The 21237-nt window shown below is 41.0% G+C and overlaps 2 protein-coding genes across 3 annotated transcripts; one reads left to right on the plus strand and one right to left on the minus strand.

Annotated features, from left to right (window-relative positions):
- The first annotated feature begins 5978 nt into the window (after positions 1-5978).
- Positions 5979-11452, plus strand: dharma. Its single transcript, XM_047390845.1, has 4 exons — positions 5979-8642; positions 8735-8934; positions 9644-9736; positions 11319-11452. The coding sequence occupies exons 1-4, from the start codon at positions 8354-8356 to the stop codon at positions 11361-11363; spliced, it is 627 nt and encodes a 208-aa protein (XP_047246801.1). The 5' UTR covers positions 5979-8353; the 3' UTR covers positions 11364-11452.
- Positions 10689-18008, minus strand: LOC124883653. Of its 2 annotated transcripts, none has more exons than XM_047390843.1 (6): positions 16790-18008; positions 15076-15185; positions 13712-13921; positions 12143-13172; positions 11886-12054; positions 10689-11455 (listed from the first exon to the last, which is right to left on the minus strand). In XM_047390843.1, the coding sequence occupies exons 4-6, from the start codon at positions 12975-12977 to the stop codon at positions 11329-11331; spliced, it is 1131 nt and encodes a 376-aa protein (XP_047246799.1). In that variant the 5' UTR covers positions 12978-13172; positions 13712-13921; positions 15076-15185; positions 16790-18008; the 3' UTR covers positions 10689-11328. The 2 variants fall into 2 exon arrangements, with proteins under 2 accessions (XP_047246799.1, XP_047246800.1); XM_047390844.1 differs by having other exon boundaries at positions 13712-13939.
- Between the last annotated feature and the right edge of the window lie 3229 nt (positions 18009-21237).

Consider the following 21237-nt stretch of genomic DNA (forward strand, 5'->3'; position numbering starts at 1 on the left):
ACATGCCATGAAAGGAAGGTACTTGCAGATCTTTATGTGTTGATCTTCATCGGTGAGGAAACAGCTCCAGGAAATGGGCTGCAGACCTGAACTTGTCCATTTCTACGCTCAGATCAAACCGTTTAAACCAGCTGGAAATGAGTCCAGTTCATCTTCCACTACATACAGTGGACAGCTTGGAGTGGGACATGGAAACATCTCCAGCAGCTCAGTGTTAGAGAAACACATCCATGAAGCCATCCATGAGGTGTTCTCAGGGCCTTTAGAGGAGAACCTTTACAGAAGGCACAGCATCATGAAGCTACCATCCATGCCTGACATCTGTGGATATGGAGCTCACAGAGGTCCATCTCTAAAATGTCTGTTAGTGTGTTGGAGAAGGTAAAGGAGGTTATTCAGAATCTCTCTGAAGACATTCAGGATTCCTCTGAAGGATTTCTGTCTGATGGTTTTTAGAAAAGTTTGAAGTTCTTTAAACCTGTTTAGCCTGTCTCTGTCTCTTTGTTTCCCTTCCTTTGTCCTGATTCACATCTGTTTCATCACTCAGCTGTGAGCAGACCTGAGGGTGCATTTGATTTATCAAAAGAATTTTTCTGAGATCTTTGCAGCAAGAAAAATCCAGCAGAGTCGAGTTAAATCAGTTGCGCCTGAAGAGAGATCAGATTTTTAAGAGGAGGACTTGTGTACCACCTCAGGGGTGGGCTGCTGAGTGTGGTGCTGTGAAGGTCAGACTGCAGACACACGGTGTGTGTGTTTGTGGGGGGAGACAAAGAGTCAGGACCTGAATGTTTTTTCTGCTTTTTTAAAATCTGCCCTGACTCTAAAGAAGGAAACAGGAGGTTAATAAAAGGACAGAAAAAAAAAAGACAAGCCTCATTAAGAAAGAATGGAGTGATGGTGAGAGAGAGAACACACAGAATGACAGAGAAGTGGATGAAAACAGAGAAACAGGGAGGAGAAAGAGACGTTACATAATGGTTTTACCAGCTGTCTGTCTGCTCTCCCCCTGCAGCCCACAAAGGCGCACTGCAGCTCGGAAAATACTGTATGCAGACTCACGGATCATAAAATCATCCATCCATCCATCCATCCATCGTTTTCATCCTCTAAAACAGAGAAAGGAAATTTTGATTGAAAGCAGTTCTTGCATTTCCAGTTATGGACTTGCTGCATTTACTTGTTTCTCTTCATAAATACGATTAAAAATACTTAAAAATAAAGAATCCATCCTAAATTAAAGGAAAATGGTAAAGATTACATGCAGAAAAAGATGCAAAATGACAAAAAAAAGTTACTTTAGTGATTTCTTAATATTTATTTGGAGAATCCATTAAATTCCTTGAAGTTCCTTGCTGGAAACTTTCTTCACTTCTCAGTTTTGGTCATTTTTTCCAGCTGTGATTCAGATAAGCTCCAGACTTCTGGAACAATGTCCTTTGGATAGATGAGACCAAAACAGGGATGATTTGCCATAAGGCACACAACCATGTTCAGAGGAAACCAAACAGCTGACTGATAAGCATGGCGGTGGAAGGCTGATGGTTTGGGCTTGATTTACAGGCAGAGAGCTATGCACAATCACATGCTGGAAACCATGGGTGACCTGAGGCAAACGTTCTCTACAAGCTGCTGAAGGAAGTTCTAGAAGCTGCTGAAGGAGGTTCTACAGGCAGCTGAAGGAGGTTCTACAGGCTGCTGAAGGAGGTTCTACAGGCTGCTGAAAGAGGTTCTACAGGCTGTTTGAGGAGGTTCTACAAGCTGCTGAAGGAGGTTCTACAAGCTGCTGAAGGAGGTTCTACAGGCTGCTGGAGGAGGTTCTACAGGCTGCTGAAGGAGGTTCTACAGGCAGCTGAAGGAAGTTCTAGAAGCTGCTGAAGGTGGTTCTACAGGCTGCTGAAGGAAGTTCTGGAAGCTGCTGAAGGAGGTTCTAGTGGCTGCTGAAGGAAGTTCTAGAAGCTGCTGAAGGAAGTTCTAGAAGCTGCTGAAGGATGTTCTACAGGCTGCTGAAGGAAGTCCTAGAAGCTGCTGAAGGAAGTTCTAGAAGCTGCGTAAGGAAGTTCTAGAAGCTGCGTAAGGAAGTTCTAGAAGCTGCTGAAGGAGGTTCTACGGGCTGCTGAAGGAGGTTCTACAGGCTGCTGAAGGAAGCTCTAGAAGCTGCTGAAGGAAGTTCTAGAAGCTGCTGAAGGATGTTCTACAGGCTGCTGAAGGAGGTTCTACAGGCTGCTGAAGGAGGTTCTACAGGCTGCTGAAAGAGGTTCTACAGGCTGTTTGAGGAGGTTCTACAAGCTGCTGAAGGAGGTTCTACAGGCTGCTGAAGGAAGTTCTAGAAGCTGCTGAAGGAGGTTCTACAAGCTGCTGAAGGAGGTTCTACAGGCTGCTGAAAGAGGTTCTACAGGCTGCTGGAGGAGGTTCTACAGGCTGCTGAAGGAGGTTCTACAGGCAGCTGAAGGAAGTTCTAGAAGCTGCTGAAGGAGGTTCTAGAGGCTGCTGAAGGTGGTTCTACAGGCTGCTGAAGGAAGTTCTGGAAGCTGCTGAAGGAAGTTCTAGTGGCTGCTGAAGGAAGTTCTAGAAGCTGCTGAAGGAAGTTTTAGAAGCTGCTGAAGGATGTTCTACAGGCTGCTGAAGGAAGTCCTAGAAGCTGCTGAAGGAAGTTCTAGAAGCTGCGTAAGGAAGTTCTAGAAGCTGCGTAAGGAAGTTCTAGAAGCTGCTGAAGGAGGTTCTACGGGCTGCTGAAGGAGGTTCTACAGGCTGCTGAAGGAAGCTCTAGAAGCTGCTGAAGGAAGTTCTAGAAGCTGCTGAAGGATGTTCTACAGGCTGCTGAAGGAAGTTCTAGAAGCTGCTGAAGGAAGTTCTAGAAGCTGCGTAAGGAAGTTTTAAAAGCTGCTGAAGGAGGTTCTACAAGCTGCTGAAGGAGGTTCTACAGGCTGCTGGAGGAGGTTCTACAGGCTGCTGAAGGAGGTTCTAGAAGCTGCTGAAGGAGGTTCTAGAGGCTGCTGAAGGAGGTTCTACAGGCGGCTGAAGGAAGTTCTAGAAGCTGCTGAAGGAAGTTCTAGAAGCTGTGTAAGGAAGTTCTAGAAGCTGCGTGAGGAAGTTCTAGAAGCTGCTGAAGGAGGTTCTACAGGCTGCTGAAGGAGGTTCTACAGGCTGCTGAAGGAAGTTCTAGAAGCTGCTGAAGGATGTTCTACAGGCTGCTGAAGGAAGTTCTAGAAGCTGCTGAAGGAAGTTCTAGAAGCTGCGTAAGGAAGTTCTAAAAGCTGCTGAAGGATGTTCTACAGGCTGCTGAAGGAGGTTCTACAGGCTGCTGGAGGAAGTTCTACAGGCAGCTGAAGGAAGTTCTAGAAGCTGCTGAAGGAGGTTCTATAGGCTGCTAAAGGAGGTTCTACAGGCTGCTGAAGGAAGTTCTAGAAGCTGCTGAAGGAAGTTCTAGAAGCTGCGTAAGGAAGTTCTAGAAGCTGCGTGAGGAAGTTCTAGAAGCTGCTGAAGGAGGTTCTACAGGCTGCTGAAGGAGGCTCTACAGGCTGCTGAAGGAAGTTCTAGAAGCTGCTGAAGGATGTTCTACAGGCTGCTGAAGGAAGTTCTAGAAGCTGCTGAAGGAAGTTCTAGAAGCTGCGTAAGGAAGTTTTAAAAGCTGCTGAAGGAGGTTCTACAAGCTGCTGAAGGAGGTTCTACAGGCTGCTGGAGGAGGTTCTACAGGCAGCTGAAGGAAGTTCTAGAAGCTGCTGAAGGAGGTTCTAGAGGCTGCTGAAGGAGGTTCTACAGGCTGCTGAAGGAAGTTCTAGAAGCTGCTGAAGGAAGTTCTAGAAGCTGCGTAAGGAAGTTCTAGAAGCTGCGTGAGGAAGTTCTAGAAGCTGCTGAAGGAGGTTCTACAGGCTGCTGAAGGAGGCTCTACAGGCTGCTGAAGGAAGTTCTAGAAGCTGCTGAAGGAAGTTCTAGAAGCTGCTGAAGGATGTTCTACAGGTTGCTGAAGGAAGTTCTAGAAGCTGCTGAAGAAGGTTCTACAGACTGCTGAAGGAAGTTCTAGAAGCTGCTTAAGGAAGTTCTAGAAGCTGCTGAAAGAGGTTCTACAGGCTGTTTGAGGAGGTTCTACAAGCTGCTGAAGGAGGTTCTACAGGCTGCTGAAGGAGGTTCTACAGGCTGCTGAAGGAGGTTCTACAGGCAGCTGAAGGAAGTTCTAGAAGCTGCTGAAGGAGGTTCTAAAGGCTGCTGAAGGAGGTTCTACAGGCTGCTGAAGGAAGTTCTAGAAGCTACTGAAGGAGGTTTTACTGGCTGCTGAAGGAAGTTCTAGAAGCTGCTGAAGGAAGTTCTAGAAGCTGCTGAAGGTGGTTCTACAGGCTGCTGAAGTAAGTCCTAGAAGCTGCTGAAGGAAGTTCTAGAAGCTGCGTAAGGAAGTTCTAGAAGCTGCGTAAGGAAGTTCTAGAAGCTGCTGAAGGAGGTTCTACGGGCTGCTGAAGGAGGTTCTACAGGCTGCTGAAGGAAGCTCTAGAAGCTGCTGAAGGAAGTTCTAGAAGCTGCTGAAGGATGTTCTACAGGCTGCTGAAGGAAGTTCTAGAAGCTGCTGAAGGAAGATCTAGAAGCTGCGTAAGGAAGTTTTAAAAGCTGCTGAAGGAGGTTCTACAAGCTGCTGAAGGAGGTTCTACAGGCTGCTGGAGGAGGTTCTACAGGCAGCTGAAGGAAGTTCTAGAAGCTGCGTGAGGAAGTTCTAGAAGCTGCTGAAGGAGGTTCTACAGGCTGCTGAAGGAGGTTCTACAGGCTGCTGAAGGAAGTTCTAGAAGCTGCTGAAGGAAGTTCTAGAAGCTGCTGAAGGATGTTCTACAGGCTGCTGAAGGAGGTTCTAGAGGCTGCTGAAGGAGGTTCTACTGGCTGCTGAAGGAAGTTCTAGAAGCTGTTGAAGGAAGTTCTAGAAGCTGCTGAAGGAAGTTCTAGAAGCTGCTGAAAGAAGTTGTAGAAGCTGCTGAAGGAAGTTCTAGAGGCTGCTGAAGGCAGTTCTAGAAGCTGTTGAAGGATGTTCTACTGGCTGCTGAAGGAAGTTCTAGAAGCTGTTGAAGGAAGTTCTAGAAGCTGCTGAAGGAAGTTCTAGAAGCTGCTGAAAGAAGTTGTAGAAGCTGCTGAAGGAAGTTCTAGAGGCTGCTGAAGGAAGTTCTAGAAGCTGTTGAAGGATGTTCTAGAGGCTGCTGAAGGAAGTTCTAGAAGCTGCTGCAGGAAGTTCTAGAAGCTGCTGAAAGAAGTTCTAGAAGGTGCTGCAGGAAGTTCTAGAAGCTGCTGAAGGAAGTTCTAGAAGCTGCTGAAGGAGGTTCTACAAGCTGCTTAAGGAGGTTCTACAGGCTGCTGAAGGAGGTTCTACTGGCTGCGAAGGAGGTTCCACAGGCTGTTGAAGGAGGTTCCACAGGCTCTTGAAGGAGGTTCTACAGGCTGCTGAAGGAGGTTTTGTTGTTCTTTGGTTCTGTTTTTGTTCAATAAATAGATAAATAATGACTAAAATTTCACATGTGTTGGATTAGCCTTCAGGTGCAAATTTATTTTGGCTAAAAATATGTTTTAAGCTGTTGACAATCTAGAAAATATTTGAACGTTGTTTACAGATAGTTTGATTTTTCATAAATATTCGCAAAATAAAACAAACATCTAAGCCTGCAGCTAACAGTTATTTTAGTAATTATTATTCTATTGATTATTCTGACGATTCATCGGATAAAGATGGACACATTCTGCAGATTTATTTACTCAAGTTTATTTTATGAGAAATAGAAATACATGAAAGTCAAAATCCCTATAAACAAATAATGAGATTCTTTAAAAGGAAATCAGCATTTTATTGCTAAAAAGCTACAACGCAGCAAGTCTTTAATATCCACATGAACATTTGTAGCAAAGGACGAAGACTGCTTAATATTCTAATTAAAAATCTTCTACTTTTGAGGGGTTTAAAGTGTAAAACCTGAAGGATTCCTGGTAAAGAAATAAACAAACTGTTAGCACACAGTTATGTTCATAAAATGATTAATATGGTATAAAACTGCTCCTTACTGGAGCCGTCCGTCCGACTGACAGACAGGACAGAATGGAGACCGATCAGAATTCAACACCATGAAGTTTAAAAATGAAAGTTTGATTTAACAGAATTTATTCACCTTTATTTCAGACAATAAATCTATGTCATTAAAAAAGAAAACTCATAGAAAGACATGTAAACATCAACCTTCAAGCAGAACTATAGCAGAACATCCACCTTGTGTCACCATGTGTTCCAGCACTCAATTATTCAATTTCTTGACTCATTCAAACGACACATAAACTTCTAAACATCTAGCTGCAGACAGGAACAGCTGGGACATTACTCAAGACGTCCATCTTGGAAGCCTGAGGAAGAGTGTGAATGCTTCCTGAAAGCCACCTTCAGACCACCTGAGTTAAATAACAGTTTAAAAAATGACCAGCTATGTTTTTGGGAAAACCTGAAGGATATCTCTGACATCTTATTTTTGGACCTGGAACTGAGATACGTCCACAGATGAAAAATACAGAAAATATATAAGTAAATGTGACGTTTCTGAGACGCAGTGAAGATCTTATGCACTGTTTTTTAGTGTAGGATCAGATCTGATTTTCTGGATCATTGTGGTTTTCAAATGATCCTTATTTAAGGTGGTCTAAGTGTGTTTTTAGGTTTTCATAAATATAACAAAGGTTTAAGAAAAAACATAAAAACTTTGAAAGCGTTCGGACTAACTGAGCAGACTTGATTGTTGTGGTTTTTAACATGGATTTAGGAGACATGTGATTGATTCTCATTGCCTGTAAAAGTGGTTTAAGTTTTAAAAACAATAATGCATGTTTTATTTTATAAATTAGAAAAATCTTTTGGAACCACCTTTAATTTTCTGCTCTTTAAATTTGAGTTAATTTAAGGTGGTTCAGAATAAATACTGCAGTTCTTAATCCTGTTAGGTCCAGATTACTTTCCAAAAACCCATCAACTGGTAACTTTATCATATTCACTATAATGTCTGTCTTTGTGTTTTCACAAACAGAATAAGGTTCTGTTCAGAGAAGAACTGACCCATTTGAGTATTGTACTTTTTGATCCTGGTCTGACTCAAACTGTGAAATGTCTCTTTTCTCTGACGCCACTCTGTTCAGCAGGTGTGAATGGTTGAAATGTTGCTGCTGCTCGTTGATCTTCTGCAGTTTGTCTTTATTGATGCAAAGATGGATCAGATCAGAGAAAGTTCAAAGTGCGTTTTGATCGCTGATTGGTGGCTGATTGGTCGCTGATTAATGGCTGATTGGTCAGTAGTCAGACCGAGATCACTTCATTCACAGCAGGATTATTCAAAGATCCGGGAAGACTTTCATCTGAGTCAACTTCTTACAGATTAATAATGAATCAGAAAGAAACTGTTGTCATAGAAAAGCGTATCTGCTGCAAACAACAATCAGTTTTTACTGTTTAAAGTTTCAGTAGAGATCACGTGTTTTCACGTGTTGAGCGTTTTATCTACCGCGGAACAGACTGAATCTGTCTTCTGGAATTACCTGGAGTGTGTCGCCGCCTTTAGGCCGCGAAGAATCCCTGCAGATAAAGTTGTTAAAGTTTAATAATAACCTCTAAAAACAGACATGAGTACACCTGAAAACAGCGTCCGTCTCTCTGTCAGCCTTCAAGGAATATCTGCACAGAACTAATATTTTAATATAAATCCAGAACATTTTTCTGTGGATCTCTGTTTCTGTTGTTTTAATTAAAGTAAAAACTGAAGGTGTTATTCTTTTCCTTTTTCATCAACCTTTAAAACTTTGCAACAACTTTTTGTTTCTGTTTTGGCTCTGAAGACAAACCAACCTAGAAATTTATTTTTTTAAGTCACTTTGACTTTTTCAGCTTTCTTTCTTTATTTATTATATTATTGTCTTTACATTTTCTTTCGGTCTTTTATCATTAAAATAAAATGGCGTTATTAGAAAAACAGTACAAGCAAGTTTGACATGAAAAATGTTTTGGTCCACCTCTGAAATGGTCCTGAAGCTTCTAATATTAGAGTCTCTGTTGTAAATCTCCGAATAAAGATCAGAGTGGCTTATAATGAAGTTTATAAAGAATAAAGGGAGCTGTTAGAAGCTGAATAAGATCACATATTAAAGGATCCGTTTTTAGTCCCATCTGAAACCATCAGATTCTGATGGTTTCAGATGTTCTGAGGTCAAATCAAAGTCCAGACCTCCTCTGATGTCTGACTGAACTCTAAGCATCAAACAGCCTCATTAACACCTTCAGAGGTCTTCGTGGATCTGGTGGGGGTTCCTCTGCATAAAACCGGACCTGCACAACCCACAGGTCACCTGGAGCAGCCAGAACATGGACGGAAGCAGAATGTCCGATTTCAGCATCGAGCGCATCCTTTCCCCGCAGCTGGGCCGGAAACAGTTGGAGCCGGTACCGGACGGATATCTGTGGGGGTTCCAGGGCGGGTTCAACCTGAAGTCAAACAGCTCCTGGGTTCCCGTCATATTTCCTGTGCCGGTTCCGGGATGCCTGCAGTACCGGGGGATGTTCTTCGGAGACGGGTTCTGTCCGTGCTCCCCCGCGTTTCACCATCACCACGCAGAGATCAGCTTCTGCTCACATTGGAGTCCAAACATTGCAGGTGGGTCAGGACCTCCAGTTCTGAATCAGTTCTTTCAGAAAATAGACTTTTAGAAACTATATATTTATTGTTTTTCTTTGTTTTGATCCCAGACGTTTCTGATGCGACCCAGAACGGGTACCAGCAGCCCGGTGGCCCGCTCCAGTGCCGAAAGAAGGCCCGGATGAGGACGGTGTTCACCGACAGTCAGACCAAACAGCTGGAGGCGCTGTTCGAGCTCACCGACTATCCGGCGATGGAAGCCCGGACTGAGTTGGCCCGAACCTCTGGGCTGAGCGAGGAAACCGTCCGGGTAAGTCTCCACATAAGAATTAAAGCAATAATATCAGGTCGAGGTTTTTTTTCAGTTCTTTCAAGTCAGATTTTCTGTAGCAAATATTTCAAAATTCTTCAGATATTCTGAAAACTTGAAGATCCAAAGGGTGGTGGATACCTGAGGTTCCTGGGTTGGTTCTTCTGTCCTCTGCTTGTTTAGTATTTCCATTTATTATGTAAAGTTCAAACTGAGATCTGCTCAGGTTCTTCTGGAGTTGAACTGAAAAGAAGTGGAAGATCTGCCAAAGTTCCAAAAGCAACTGGAGAGGCCTTCAGTAAGGCTGGAGAACCATAACAGCAGGTCTAAATATGGTTCTTAAGGTTGACTAAGCAGGACAACCAAGCCTGGTGTTTAGGCTAAGTTTGGATGGGACATGTGGGTTGAAAAGTCCAGAACAACTGGCCAGTATCAACACGGTTTGTTTAAAATCTTTTAAAAAGATATAGGAACTAAGTTTCACAGTCAAGTTTTTCCTGCCATATTTGGGTTTGAAACTTGGATCAGAGCTTTTTTCTGTTTATATGATGCCGAGCTTCCACCTCTTCATCCAGAACAACAGTGATGTGTTCATTTGGTCTTTATGTTCCACCAAATCTGACGACTTGATCCTCAAAGTTCTCTGACACAAAGTTAGGAACATGGCAGACATTCGCTCCTCAGATCACTGATTCTGTTTTGTTTCCAGGTTTGGTTTAAAAATCGCCGCGCCCGGAGGAAGAGGCAGCGCAGCAGGTCAAAGGTCAAATCACCGTGTCCGTCACCAAGCAACATTGCCGCAGTGTAAAAAAAAAAAAAATGTAATTTTTACGGTAAAATACCGGCAGCTGTGGTTGTCAGAATTTAACCGTTAAAATTACAGTAAGAATTTTTACAATTGCTGATTCTACAGTAATAAATGGTGGTTTATTTAACCTTTTACTGTAAAAATTGCAGTTTTTACCATTGAAATTTATCAAGTTTTATCCTAAAATTTACATTAAAACAATATATAAAATACCAGTTAGAGCCATGAAATATGAAAGTATTTTGCTGTAAAATTAACAGTCTAAATTATAAAACATGTCACTGAATACAGGTTTTTGTCTGTATATTAAACGGTAATTAACCGGCAGCTGTGGTTGCCAGAATTTCACCGTAAAAATTACAGTAAGACATTTTTTACAATTACGGTAGATGAGTATTGGTGTTGCTGATTCTACAGTAATTAATTGTGTTTTTTTTAACCTTTTACCGTAAAAATTAGTTTTTACCATTGAAAAAAATGACATTTTGTCCTAAAATTTACATTTAAAGTATATATAAGACACGGTTCATGCCATGAAATTTGAAAACATTTTACTGTAAAATTAACAGTTTGAATTAAAAAATACATATTTACCATGTGAACATGTCCCTAAATTACTTTATTAATGCAAGTTTTGTCTGTATTTTTCAAAGGTAAAAAACTGTAAAAATGATGGGTATTTATCCTATACTTTAAATGGTAAAAGAGCACCAGTATTGTTGATTTTATGGTTAATTACAGACTTTGAAGCCATGTTATATAAAACTAAGTTTCTACCCTGGGGGGAACAAAAATAACTTTTCGGCTAAAAATTAACATTGAAACATTAAAGAAGTGTTTTAGTTAGTGTAAATTGTGAAATGGATTATCAATCGATTATAGCAGCTAAATAATGTGTTACCAGTTTTGTCTAATGGTAAAAACATGGAAAACTCTACATAAAATATCCAAAAACCAAACCTTTTTTATTGTAATTTTTCATTTAATGAAAATTTGTGAGGCGGTACAAACTTCTCACAACACTGTGAACACTCTGATTACAAAGAACTTGGAACACATCCTCCAAAATGCAGCATGCTCTTATACTAGTGCAAAGGTTTAACAGATATGACAACATTATCATTTCTACTCCGGTGCCATGTGTGTTTCAAATGAATAATCCATATCAGGTCATATGGAATTGGCACATACACAGTAATAAGAACTTTCTAACAACTGTTTTGGGCACCACTGTAGCCTTTCTGAAATAAAGCAAGTAAAAGCTAGAAATGCTACCAACTGTTCCCGTTTGTCAGATTTTTTGACTTGTAACAGTAAAATCACCACAGATTCATTAAGCTGTGACAGTGGTGCAGCATAAAACCTGTTTAAGTGTCATCTGCTATATACATATATAAAAAAACTAAATAATAAAAAAAATATGTCTCCTACATAAACAACCAGTCACCTCATTTGCAAGATTGTACATGAAGATGAAAAATGTGAAATCTTACAGTGTACACTGTAAATACCAATAAAATGCAGTTTTTAACATACCGCAACATAACAACATTACACCTCATATCACGTGACTCACAAAGTATGGTCTAAGTCCACTCATGGTCTGCAAGGTCAGCGATGAGTGTGAGGACTCTTGGGTTGACCGCAAAGATCTTCCTCCTCTTGCTCAGCTCAACTTTTGTTCCTCTTTCCGGATTTATTGAAAAGAAACACCTTGAAGAAAAGACATTTTATTGCATCTAATGTCATGTTTATAAATGACTTAACAGAAAGATATCACAAGATCTAGCTTTGTGGTGGCTGGATTCAGTGGCAGAGACGATGATACACTACACAACATTCACCAGAGGAATATTTAGTGACAGGCTTTTGTGTTTATCCTGCTTCACAAACAGACTGAAGAACTCTTCTGTCCCCATGGCCATAAAAAAATATACAATTTAAACACTGCTCAGCAACAGCAAAGAAATGATAAAACATTTCCACTGTTTCAATTATGAACATTTAGATGTAGCAGTTTTTCCCCTCCATTTAAATTGTCTTTTGTATTTATTATATTTCGGTAACTAATAACATTCTGATCTATATTGTGAATAATTTATCTTGCTGGTAAATATAGACTGCATGCAAGTATAAGAATTACCTCTGGAGGAACTCCAGTGTTGACCGCAGTCCCACTGGGTAGTGTATATTAAAACAATAGTAACTGCCAAACATCAGGCAGATGGCACAGGAGAAGGCAGTGATGTCGTCATTGACAATCTTCTGATCAACGCTCAACATGAAGCAGTCCGCAGTAAAGCAAGAGGACCCTGTGAATAAAAAACATGAAGAAATATGTATTACAAAAGGCTCCTGTGTCAACTATTCAACTACTTTGTAAACTTGGTTCAGACATACCACACACAACAAGGCAGGGTGTTGCTGGCACATCCTCCATCTCAACCTCTTCAGCAAGGCTCGTCTTCTCAACGTAGTGGAACATATGCTCTTCCTTCTCACCAAAAAAAGCAAGTAGAAGAAGAATCATCTCTGTACAACCACTGGACCGACCTTTTTCATTTGCTAACTTGAGGAGAGACTCCAGAACTTGGTTTTCTTTCTGAGCAAAAACAGTTTTAAGGAAATTGAGGATGCGCTCCCTCTTTTTATCCAGATTGGTGAAGAAGGCTTCCATCAGATTGATGCCAGTAAGTTGCTGGAAGTGTTCTGCCATGCCAGTTTTGTGGAACAAAAAAGGCCATTCTTGGCATAGCTTCAGGATGCTTGTATCTTTATTGATGTCCTTTCGTTGCGTGTAATAGGTGGACTTGATAAGTTCTTTCACATCTTCTGCAGTGTAATTTTTGTCTTTGAACATCTTTTTCATGTCTTCTTTTCTCTTAAGCTGACTCTCTACAGTCTCAGAAAGGGGCAAAAACTTTGGCTCCCAGTTGACACAGCCATACGTGTCTTGAACACTGGCTTTTTGCTCAGCAGGTATCTCATCAGTGTCGTTATCTGATTCTGCCTTGCGTTTAGTTATCTTTGGTGTGTATTGTCGTTTGACATTTTCAATTCTAGCCTGGAGTTGTTTTACCAGGGAATGATAACCAAGTCCAATAACGTCACCATCAATGACATCCTTAAGTGACTTTGGATATCTGCTCACCATCCTTTCTGCTATTTCAGTTGTGTTGCGTTTGGTTGGATTCTTGCAAATCTGCATCATTTCAGAGACAATAATCCTCACCATTTGTCTTCGAAGTCGTGCACTTGGCCTTTTCTGTCGTTCCAAAGTTTGTATCAGCTCTTCCGGGAGCTTCTGCCACGGTATCTGAAAACTGTCAACCCAGGTTGGCAAAACTGGGGAGCAGCTCAGTGAAGGTGATGAAATAGCAGCAGACGACGGTTGTGAAAGTGAGGCTGCAGATTGAGAGGACTGAACGGACTGTGGAGAAGAGGATGAAGCCATTGAGTCTGGAAAGGTACAACTAATGAAATTGAAAAACATTAAGTATACATTTTTTTTGGTACTCTGTAAAAAAAGACTTTTTTTTTTTTTTTATATCAAAACAAGATATTATACACAATATGCTTAAATCTCAAAACTGCAATTATCTTGAAATATCTTACTAACTGGTCATATCAAATGAAGTTATGCATAAATATATACAAGTACATGTACTTTTTACTGTTACAATTTTCATCTTTTAAATTGTGTTAGTGATATCAAATTTATCTGTGTAAAGTAATGTTAGGTAACTGTTCATGTAGAGTGTTTCCTTTTCTAACAGACTGTTGTCTGTCCCCTGTACAGGAACTACCAGGTGTAAATGAGAAGCTGTACATTGTTGTTCTTGTCAAATAAACAAACACATGAAATATGATTGAAATTTGTCTTTGTTGACCTTTCATTTTGATCTGTAGTTAGGTGTAAAGCACATTTTTATGCAAAAGTTACACAAGACTTTATGTCAAAATACTTACTATTTTGGGCCGACGCAGCAACCAGTCTTCTGGCCTGTATGGGCTTCAGTACAGGCAATAAGTCTCCTTCAGTGATATATTGTAAATCATCTGTGGTTGTAGTGCCGAGGTTCTCCAACACATCCTCTAAAGCAGCCAAAACTTCCTGTGAAAGGCCAGGAAGCACTGCTCGTATGGCATCACGGATGTCCTTTTGTGTATCCATCATATCTGTTGAAATACAGAAAACTAAAAAAAGGTTGATCTTTGACCCATTAATATCAAGCATTTACACTGACAAAACACTATGTTTTAATGCGACAAACTGATTCCCATCTTTTATGTAAGATGATAATGGCCACATGTCAATCCGTTTACTAATGTGTCTGCATTCTAATCTTCTTGTTTCATCCTTTACGAAGAACATGTGGTAGTGTGGAAGAAATTCTCCACCATAAACTCTCATCAGAAAATGAAGTGCAGATTCATCCTTCACCAAAGTGAGGATGAGTTCACCAAACTCCAGTGTCTCATCATTCCTACTGACTACAAATTGACCCTTCTTGTACGTTATTCCATTACACTGCACATCAACAGGAATCATTATATTTTTTTCAGTGAACCCAAAATGAAGAACTGCACCTTTAACTTCCTCACTGTAAAGTTCTGAATAAAATGGTGAGCCATCTTTTATTTGCAAGGTTGGGGGAGTCACTGTTCCAGCAGAAAGAAAGGCCTGAAACATTTGATGTCTCTCTGAAAGAGTCAAACACAGATTTTTGAAGTTCTTCAGATGTCTGGCACATCTTTTGAAGTAACTATGTTTGCTCTCGAACCGCATGGTCCAGAGCCTGATGAGTGGACCACATTTCAGAATCAGCCCTGGATAGTGCTGTAAATAATGATGTTTAGGTCTCAGTGCGTTATCTGGAAACAATGCCTTCCTGGTCTCCAAATATTCCTGGATGAGAACATTTAAATATGCAACCTGAGGCTTAGAAATTTGCTGAGCACAAATCAGGTCAACAATATCCTTAAGCTGCAATGTTAACTGCCATATATCATCTTGTGAATCCTGCACCTTATCACCAATGAACAGAGGCAACAGTCTCAAGAAATTCCAGTTTTGTACAGCTTGTCCACTGAGTTTCAGTGCTTTTGAAGTGACAGCACAAGGTTTGGAACAAGCATCTGTTGCATTGTATTTGAATTGTCGGATGCGCCTGTTCAAAATTGTGTATGTCAACCATTTCTTTTTGACAATCATGTATTTGAGATAAAGGGCAACATCATATGAGAGGACACCCTCGAAGATGTCATGGCCAAGACAAGGGGGCATGCCTGGTGAACAAACATTAAAGTTCTCTAAAGTATTAAACACTGACCTGAACTTAATCCCCTGTACTTCTGTCACATCCTCTCTCTCCAGCTGTTGAGTGGCAGATTGATATGTTTCTGGAGTCCGCTCTGGTCCAATGATAGCTGGATTTTCACTCTGAAATTCAGAACGAGTAATCAGACAATATCTGCAGAAGTACTGAGATGTACTGAAATTTTCCGTAAAACCCCCAATGCAGTGAAACCCCAAGTTGTCTCCAGCAATGCAATACAGAGCCCCTTTCACAACTGATTCATCTGCCATAGTTATCCCATTCTCCTCTAGTATTTTCAAGTCAGTCAACAGTTCTGAAAAAACTCTGGAATGGCCAAATTCCTTGAAATCCTTCTCTCTACACAACAAGACCAACTGCATATGATCAGTATTTGATCGGACATGGGGTGGCATGTTAAGTAGAGAAAAGTATACAGCCAAGACCTTGTGCTTTTTTTTTTGCAGATCCCAATGGGTTCACAACTTCGAATGCATCTTGATAGAGAACCAGCTTGAGACAACTTGGGTTTTCTTGAAAAAATATGTTGGACATAAACACCTTACCATCGTCACAGTCACAGAGAACATCAGCTTTTGAAACATCATGAGCCATCATTAGGCCCTGCCAATATTTGGAATCTAACATACCTTTTAATGTATTTGGCACAGGAACATAGTATGCAAATCTATCTTTTCTGTCCTCATCTTTGCCCAACAACACTTTTTTGGGTTCCCCATATTTGAACATGTCTTTAAAACACTGGACTCTTGAATAAGCAGTTCTCATGGGCCCTGTGTGACAAGCTGAGAACAAGTCCGACTGCTTTACTGTGTCACAGATTTTTGCAATGTCTTCATCTGCAAATGACATTTCTTTAAGAAGCAAGTTCAATCTATTTAAAGAGTATGTCTGTCCTAATTCATGTATATTCTGTATCTCTTCTACAATGTTTTGAATGGTAGATGATGGAAGAAGATGCTGACCCTGTAGTTTTATGTAAAACATGCATACGTTTCTAAGATACAAGTCACTGAAATTTGGTCCATCTATGACTGTGTCTTCTGCATCAGGCACACTGGAATCTTTTGTGGTAGCACTTGCAGCACTCGGAGTATTTTAATTACTTGTTTCACAAATCACATTTTCCAAATAATTTTTATGTTTTCTGGAGATGTGAGAGGTAAAGATTTTACACGGAACACAGAGGTGCACCTTCTCACAGGGCAAGTTACTTGGCGCCCCTCTACTATATGCTCCTTCAAGTGAACAACCAAACTTTTATCCCTTCACACTGCCATTCACAAAGTGCAACTGTGCATTTTAATTTCGTTAAACATGTGTCCAGAGCAACTGTTGGCATGCTATTATGATGACGATAGAAGTGTGCTTTTAATGCTGCATAACCAGTACACACTTGCTTGCAACTGGCTGCAACACACTTGAACATACGCCTCGGTTCGTTGCGATGCAGTTTGCAATGGAGAACAAAGGCTTTAACAGATTGAACTGTTTCTGCACACAGGTTGCATGAATACATCTTAAATATATTACTTCGATGGTTAGTTTACAGCAATGGCGATACGGAACAGATGTCAGCTACAGCTTGGAGAGGCTAACTTTCCACAACGTTTTTTTTTTTTCCTTGTTTCCCCTGAAATCTCTTTTCAACCTACCGAGTTTAATTCAAACCATTTGTTTTCTGAAATGTTCCGCAATATTTACATACCTGAGAAAGAGAGCCACTCTGATGGAGAAGGTTGGATGATGAAGTTTCTGCACAACCTGAGCGGGATAGCTGGAAAAAACGCGAACCACCGAGTGCGACGGGTCCTTAAATGCAGCGCGCTGATTGGTCCGTTCAAATCCACCGCTTCCAAAATACCGCCAGAGCTCCACTTCACCTGTCCGCGCAGACCAGGTGCAGGGGCCCCTGAAGGGCCATTAATTAAGACCAGGTGCAGGGGCCCCTGAAGGGCCATTAATTAAGACTGGCTGCAGGCTGCCTGCCAGGTCTACTTACTTACAGGCAGGAAACTTGACTTACGTGACTTTTGTTAAACCAAATAAATTATTTTACAATAGGCTACAAATATCTCTAAAACATTTTCAGTGACTGAGTACAGGACCCACAACTTAAACAATTGCACGAATTTGTTTATTTCTACATAATTTGGGCTTCCAGCTCATGAAACACACAAAACAGGAATTCAAAATATCAGAATACTGTGAAGAAATCAGCCCAAATTTTTATGGGCATGAATGATTAAAACTAAGTGCCACACGAATCATAAACTTAAAGCACCTTCACAGGTTTCCTCATGTCTCACTAAATTACTTCGGTTTGGTTCAAGTGTCTCAGCTCAGTTCAATATGGCAAAGACCATCATTGATACCCTCCATATGGTATGGGTAAGCCACAAATGTTCAGCCGGCTGTTCACGGAGTGCTGTGTCCAAGCACATCAATGGAATGTCTAGTGGAATGGCAAAAGGTGGCAACAGGTACACCAGCAAAATAGATGTCCGTGGGCTTCAATCGATTATCAGAGAAGATTCAAGAATCTGACAGTGTTCCAGAATGAGTTGAATGAGGCAGGACTCCACTTTAAGACACATCCAGGAGATGGGCTACAGCTGTCGGGTTCTTCAGGTCAAGCCACTTATGAACCTGAGCCAATGTAGGAAGCGTCTCAACTGGGCCATGGAGAAGACGGACCGGATTGTTGGACTGGACTGGATCTTTTCCGATGAAAATAAAGTATGCCTTTCAGTTGAAAATCAAAGTCCAAGGGTTTAGAGAAAGAAGGGTGAAAGACAGAACCCAAGCTGCTTGAGGTCCAGTGTGAAATATCCACAGTCAGTCATCATTTGGGATGCATTGTCCAGTGCAGGTGTTGGTAACCTCTGCTTTGAAAAATCCAAGCTCACCACAACAGTCTACCAGAATGTTTTAGAGGACTTCATGATTCCTTCTGCTGAGGATCTGAATGGAGATGCAGATTCCTCCTTCTAGCAGGACCTGACACCTGCCCATACCAGAAGCACCAAAACCAGGTTTGATGCCCATGCCAGCACAGTGCTTGACTGGCCAGCTAACTGCCCAGACCTAAACTCCATTGAGAATCTGGCGTATTCTCAAGAGGAAAATAAGGGGCACTAACAAAGAGGAACTGACCGTAAGCATCAAGAAAATCTGGGCTTCTATAACTTCCTGGCAATGCCACAGGCTAATTGCCTCAATGCCAAGTCTCATTGAGGCATTATGGCAAAGGAATTGCCAAACAAGTACTGAAGATCGACATATTGTTTTGGAAGGACCATATTTTAACTGATTTGATGTGATAATTTCTTTTTTTTCTGCAAAAACTGAGAAATAAATTGTGATTTATTCACAGTATTCTACTTTTTTACTTCTATTTTCATAGGTTTTATAAGCTGAAAACCCAAATCAGATAAAAATAAACACTTGAAATTCTATAGTCTATAATCTTTGAAAAGTTAAACTTTTTGAATGGAATTATTAAACAACTTTTCAATTATTAAAATGTTTTTGGAAAGTGTCTGTATATTTTTTCCCATAACCATACTTTTTACAGTTAAAGGCATTATTTCTTTAGAGAAAGTATGCGAGAAATGTACAGCATATTTCTGTTATCCCCATGAGCGTATGTAAATTTACAAGAATAAAACCCCAAAATTACAGTATTGACTCTTCAAATCCTTGCAGCATATTTCTGTAATTGCCACAACAGTATGCCCATTTAACAGTTACCAACTGTATTATTCAGGATAATTAAATGTAAATGTTACAGGATGCACCACTATAAAAATGACATTCTATTTTTTTATTTTTTATTTCCACAACAGTATGCATATTCAACAGTTTTGAACTGTATACTTTAGATTAATTAAATGTAAAAATTACGATATACACTGCTAGAAAAACTACAGTATATTTCTGTAATTGTCACAACAGTATGCACATTTAACAGCTACTAACTGTATTATTTAAGAAAAATCAGTGCAAAAACTACGGTATGCACTACTAGAAAAACTACAGTATATTACTGGTAAAAGTATTACAAGATTTGTTTTAACTGCAGGGCAATGTAAATTTTCTGAAGAAAACCCGTAAAAATTACATTTTTTCCTAATTATCTTATTTACGGTAATTACTTGTTAAAGAAACAGTTTAAAACTGATTTCCAATTTACGGTTTAAAATTTTCATGGTTTACTTTCTTTATCTGTAAAATTTACAGATATTTTTTACAGTGAGCATCAACAGAGAGGAAGACCTACAGCTCCTCCTCTGAGGTGGAGAGTCGACCCCCTGCTTCTGCTCAACGGCACTTCAGCAGGACAGAATTGCGGTCTCGATATCTTCAGCCTGAAGCTGCTGTTGGTGATCCAGTGACTCCGGATCGACTTACCATGAGATGTTTAAGGACAGTTTTCTACTTGTTGACATGATAATTTATTATTGACACAGAGGAACTTTAAGCATGAACAAAACTTTGGGCTTTTCAGGTTTTCCTGAGAATAAATTTACTATTCAGAAGAAAATATGATCCATGGTTCTGGTTTTATTAAACCCTGAAAAAAATAACGATTCCTTCTTCTCACAGTGTCACTACGGAGTCCATCCATCCATCCATTTCACCCTAAGCAAGAAGATATATAAGGCCATGGTATAAGAAAGGACACCCTTCTAAAATTAAATAATAAAAATCTTACTTCAGTTCAACAAAAACAGCAGATTCCACAGATTCATCTTCCAAAACCTCCTACAGCAGCCTGTAGAACCTCCTTCATAATAAATTATACTTTATAGATCTCACAATGGAGAAATTATCCTCTGCATTTAAGTCATCTCTTTTGGAGCAGAGGGCTGACATTGTGCGGCGCCACTCAGAGACACAGAGTGGCAGGCTGTGGGATTGAAACCAGGGCACTTGTGGCCTCTCCAGGGCGCAAATGCCCTGCTGTGTAACCACCAGGTCACCACTCCGCCTCTTTTTTAAAAATAATGTAAAACCTCTCTCAGCAGCATGTAGAACCTCCTCAAACAACCTGTAGAACCTCCTTCAGCAGCTTGTAGAACCTCCTCAAACAGCCTGTAGAACCTCCTTCAGCAGCTTGTAGAACCTCCTCAAACAGCCTGTAGAACCTCCTTCAGCAGCTTGTAGAACCTCCTCAAACAGCCTGTAGAACCTCCTTCAGCAGCTTGTAGAACCTCCTCAAACAGCCTGTAGAACCTCCTTCAGCAGCTTGTAGAACCTCCTCGAACAGCTTGTAGAACCTCCTCAAACAGCCTGTAGAACCTCCTTCAGCAGCTTGTAGAACTTCCTCAAACAGCCTGTAGAACCTCCTTCAGCAGCTTGTAGAACCTCCTCAAACAGCCTGTAGAACCTCCTTCAGCAGCTTGTAGAACCTCCTTCAGCAGCTTGTAGAACCTCCTCAAACAGCCTGTAGAACCTCCTTCAGCAGCTTGTAGAACCTCCTTCAGCAGCTTGTAGAACCTCCTCAAACAGCCTGTAGAACCTCCTTCAGCAGCTTGTAGAACCTCCTTCAGCAGCTTGTAGAACCTCCTCAAACAGCCTGTAGAACCTCCTTCAGCAGCTTGTAGAACCTCCTTCAGCAGCTTGTAGAACCTCCTCAAACAGCCTGTAGAACCTCCTTCAGCAGCTTGTAGAACCTCCTTCAGCAGCTTGTAGAACCTCCTCAAACAGCCTGCAGAACCTCCTTCAGCAGCTTGTAGAATCTCCTTCAGCAGCTTATAGAACCTCTCGAACAGCTTGTAGAACCTCCTCAAACAGCCTGTAGAACCTCCTTCAGCAGCTTGTAGAACCTCCTCAAACAGCCTGTAGAACCTCTTCAGCAGCTTGTAGAACCTCCTTCAGCAGCTTGTAGAACCTCCTTCAGCAGCTTGTAGAACCTCCACAGCCTGTAGAACCTCCTTCAGCAGCTTGTAGAACCTCCTTCAGCAGCTTGTAGAACCTCCTCAAACAGCATGTAGAACCTCCTCAAACAGCATGTAGAACCTCCTTCAGCAGCTTGTAGAACCTCCTTCAGCAGCTTGTAGAACCTCCTTCAGCAGCTTGTAGAACCTCCTTCAGCAGCTTGTAGAACCTCCTTCAGCAGCTTGTAGAACCTCCTTCAGCAGCTTGTAGAAC

Source organism: Girardinichthys multiradiatus, chromosome 18 (assembly GCF_021462225.1).
Source record: "Girardinichthys multiradiatus isolate DD_20200921_A chromosome 18, DD_fGirMul_XY1, whole genome shotgun sequence".
Classification (NCBI taxonomy): Eukaryota; Metazoa; Chordata; class Actinopteri; order Cyprinodontiformes; family Goodeidae; genus Girardinichthys; species Girardinichthys multiradiatus.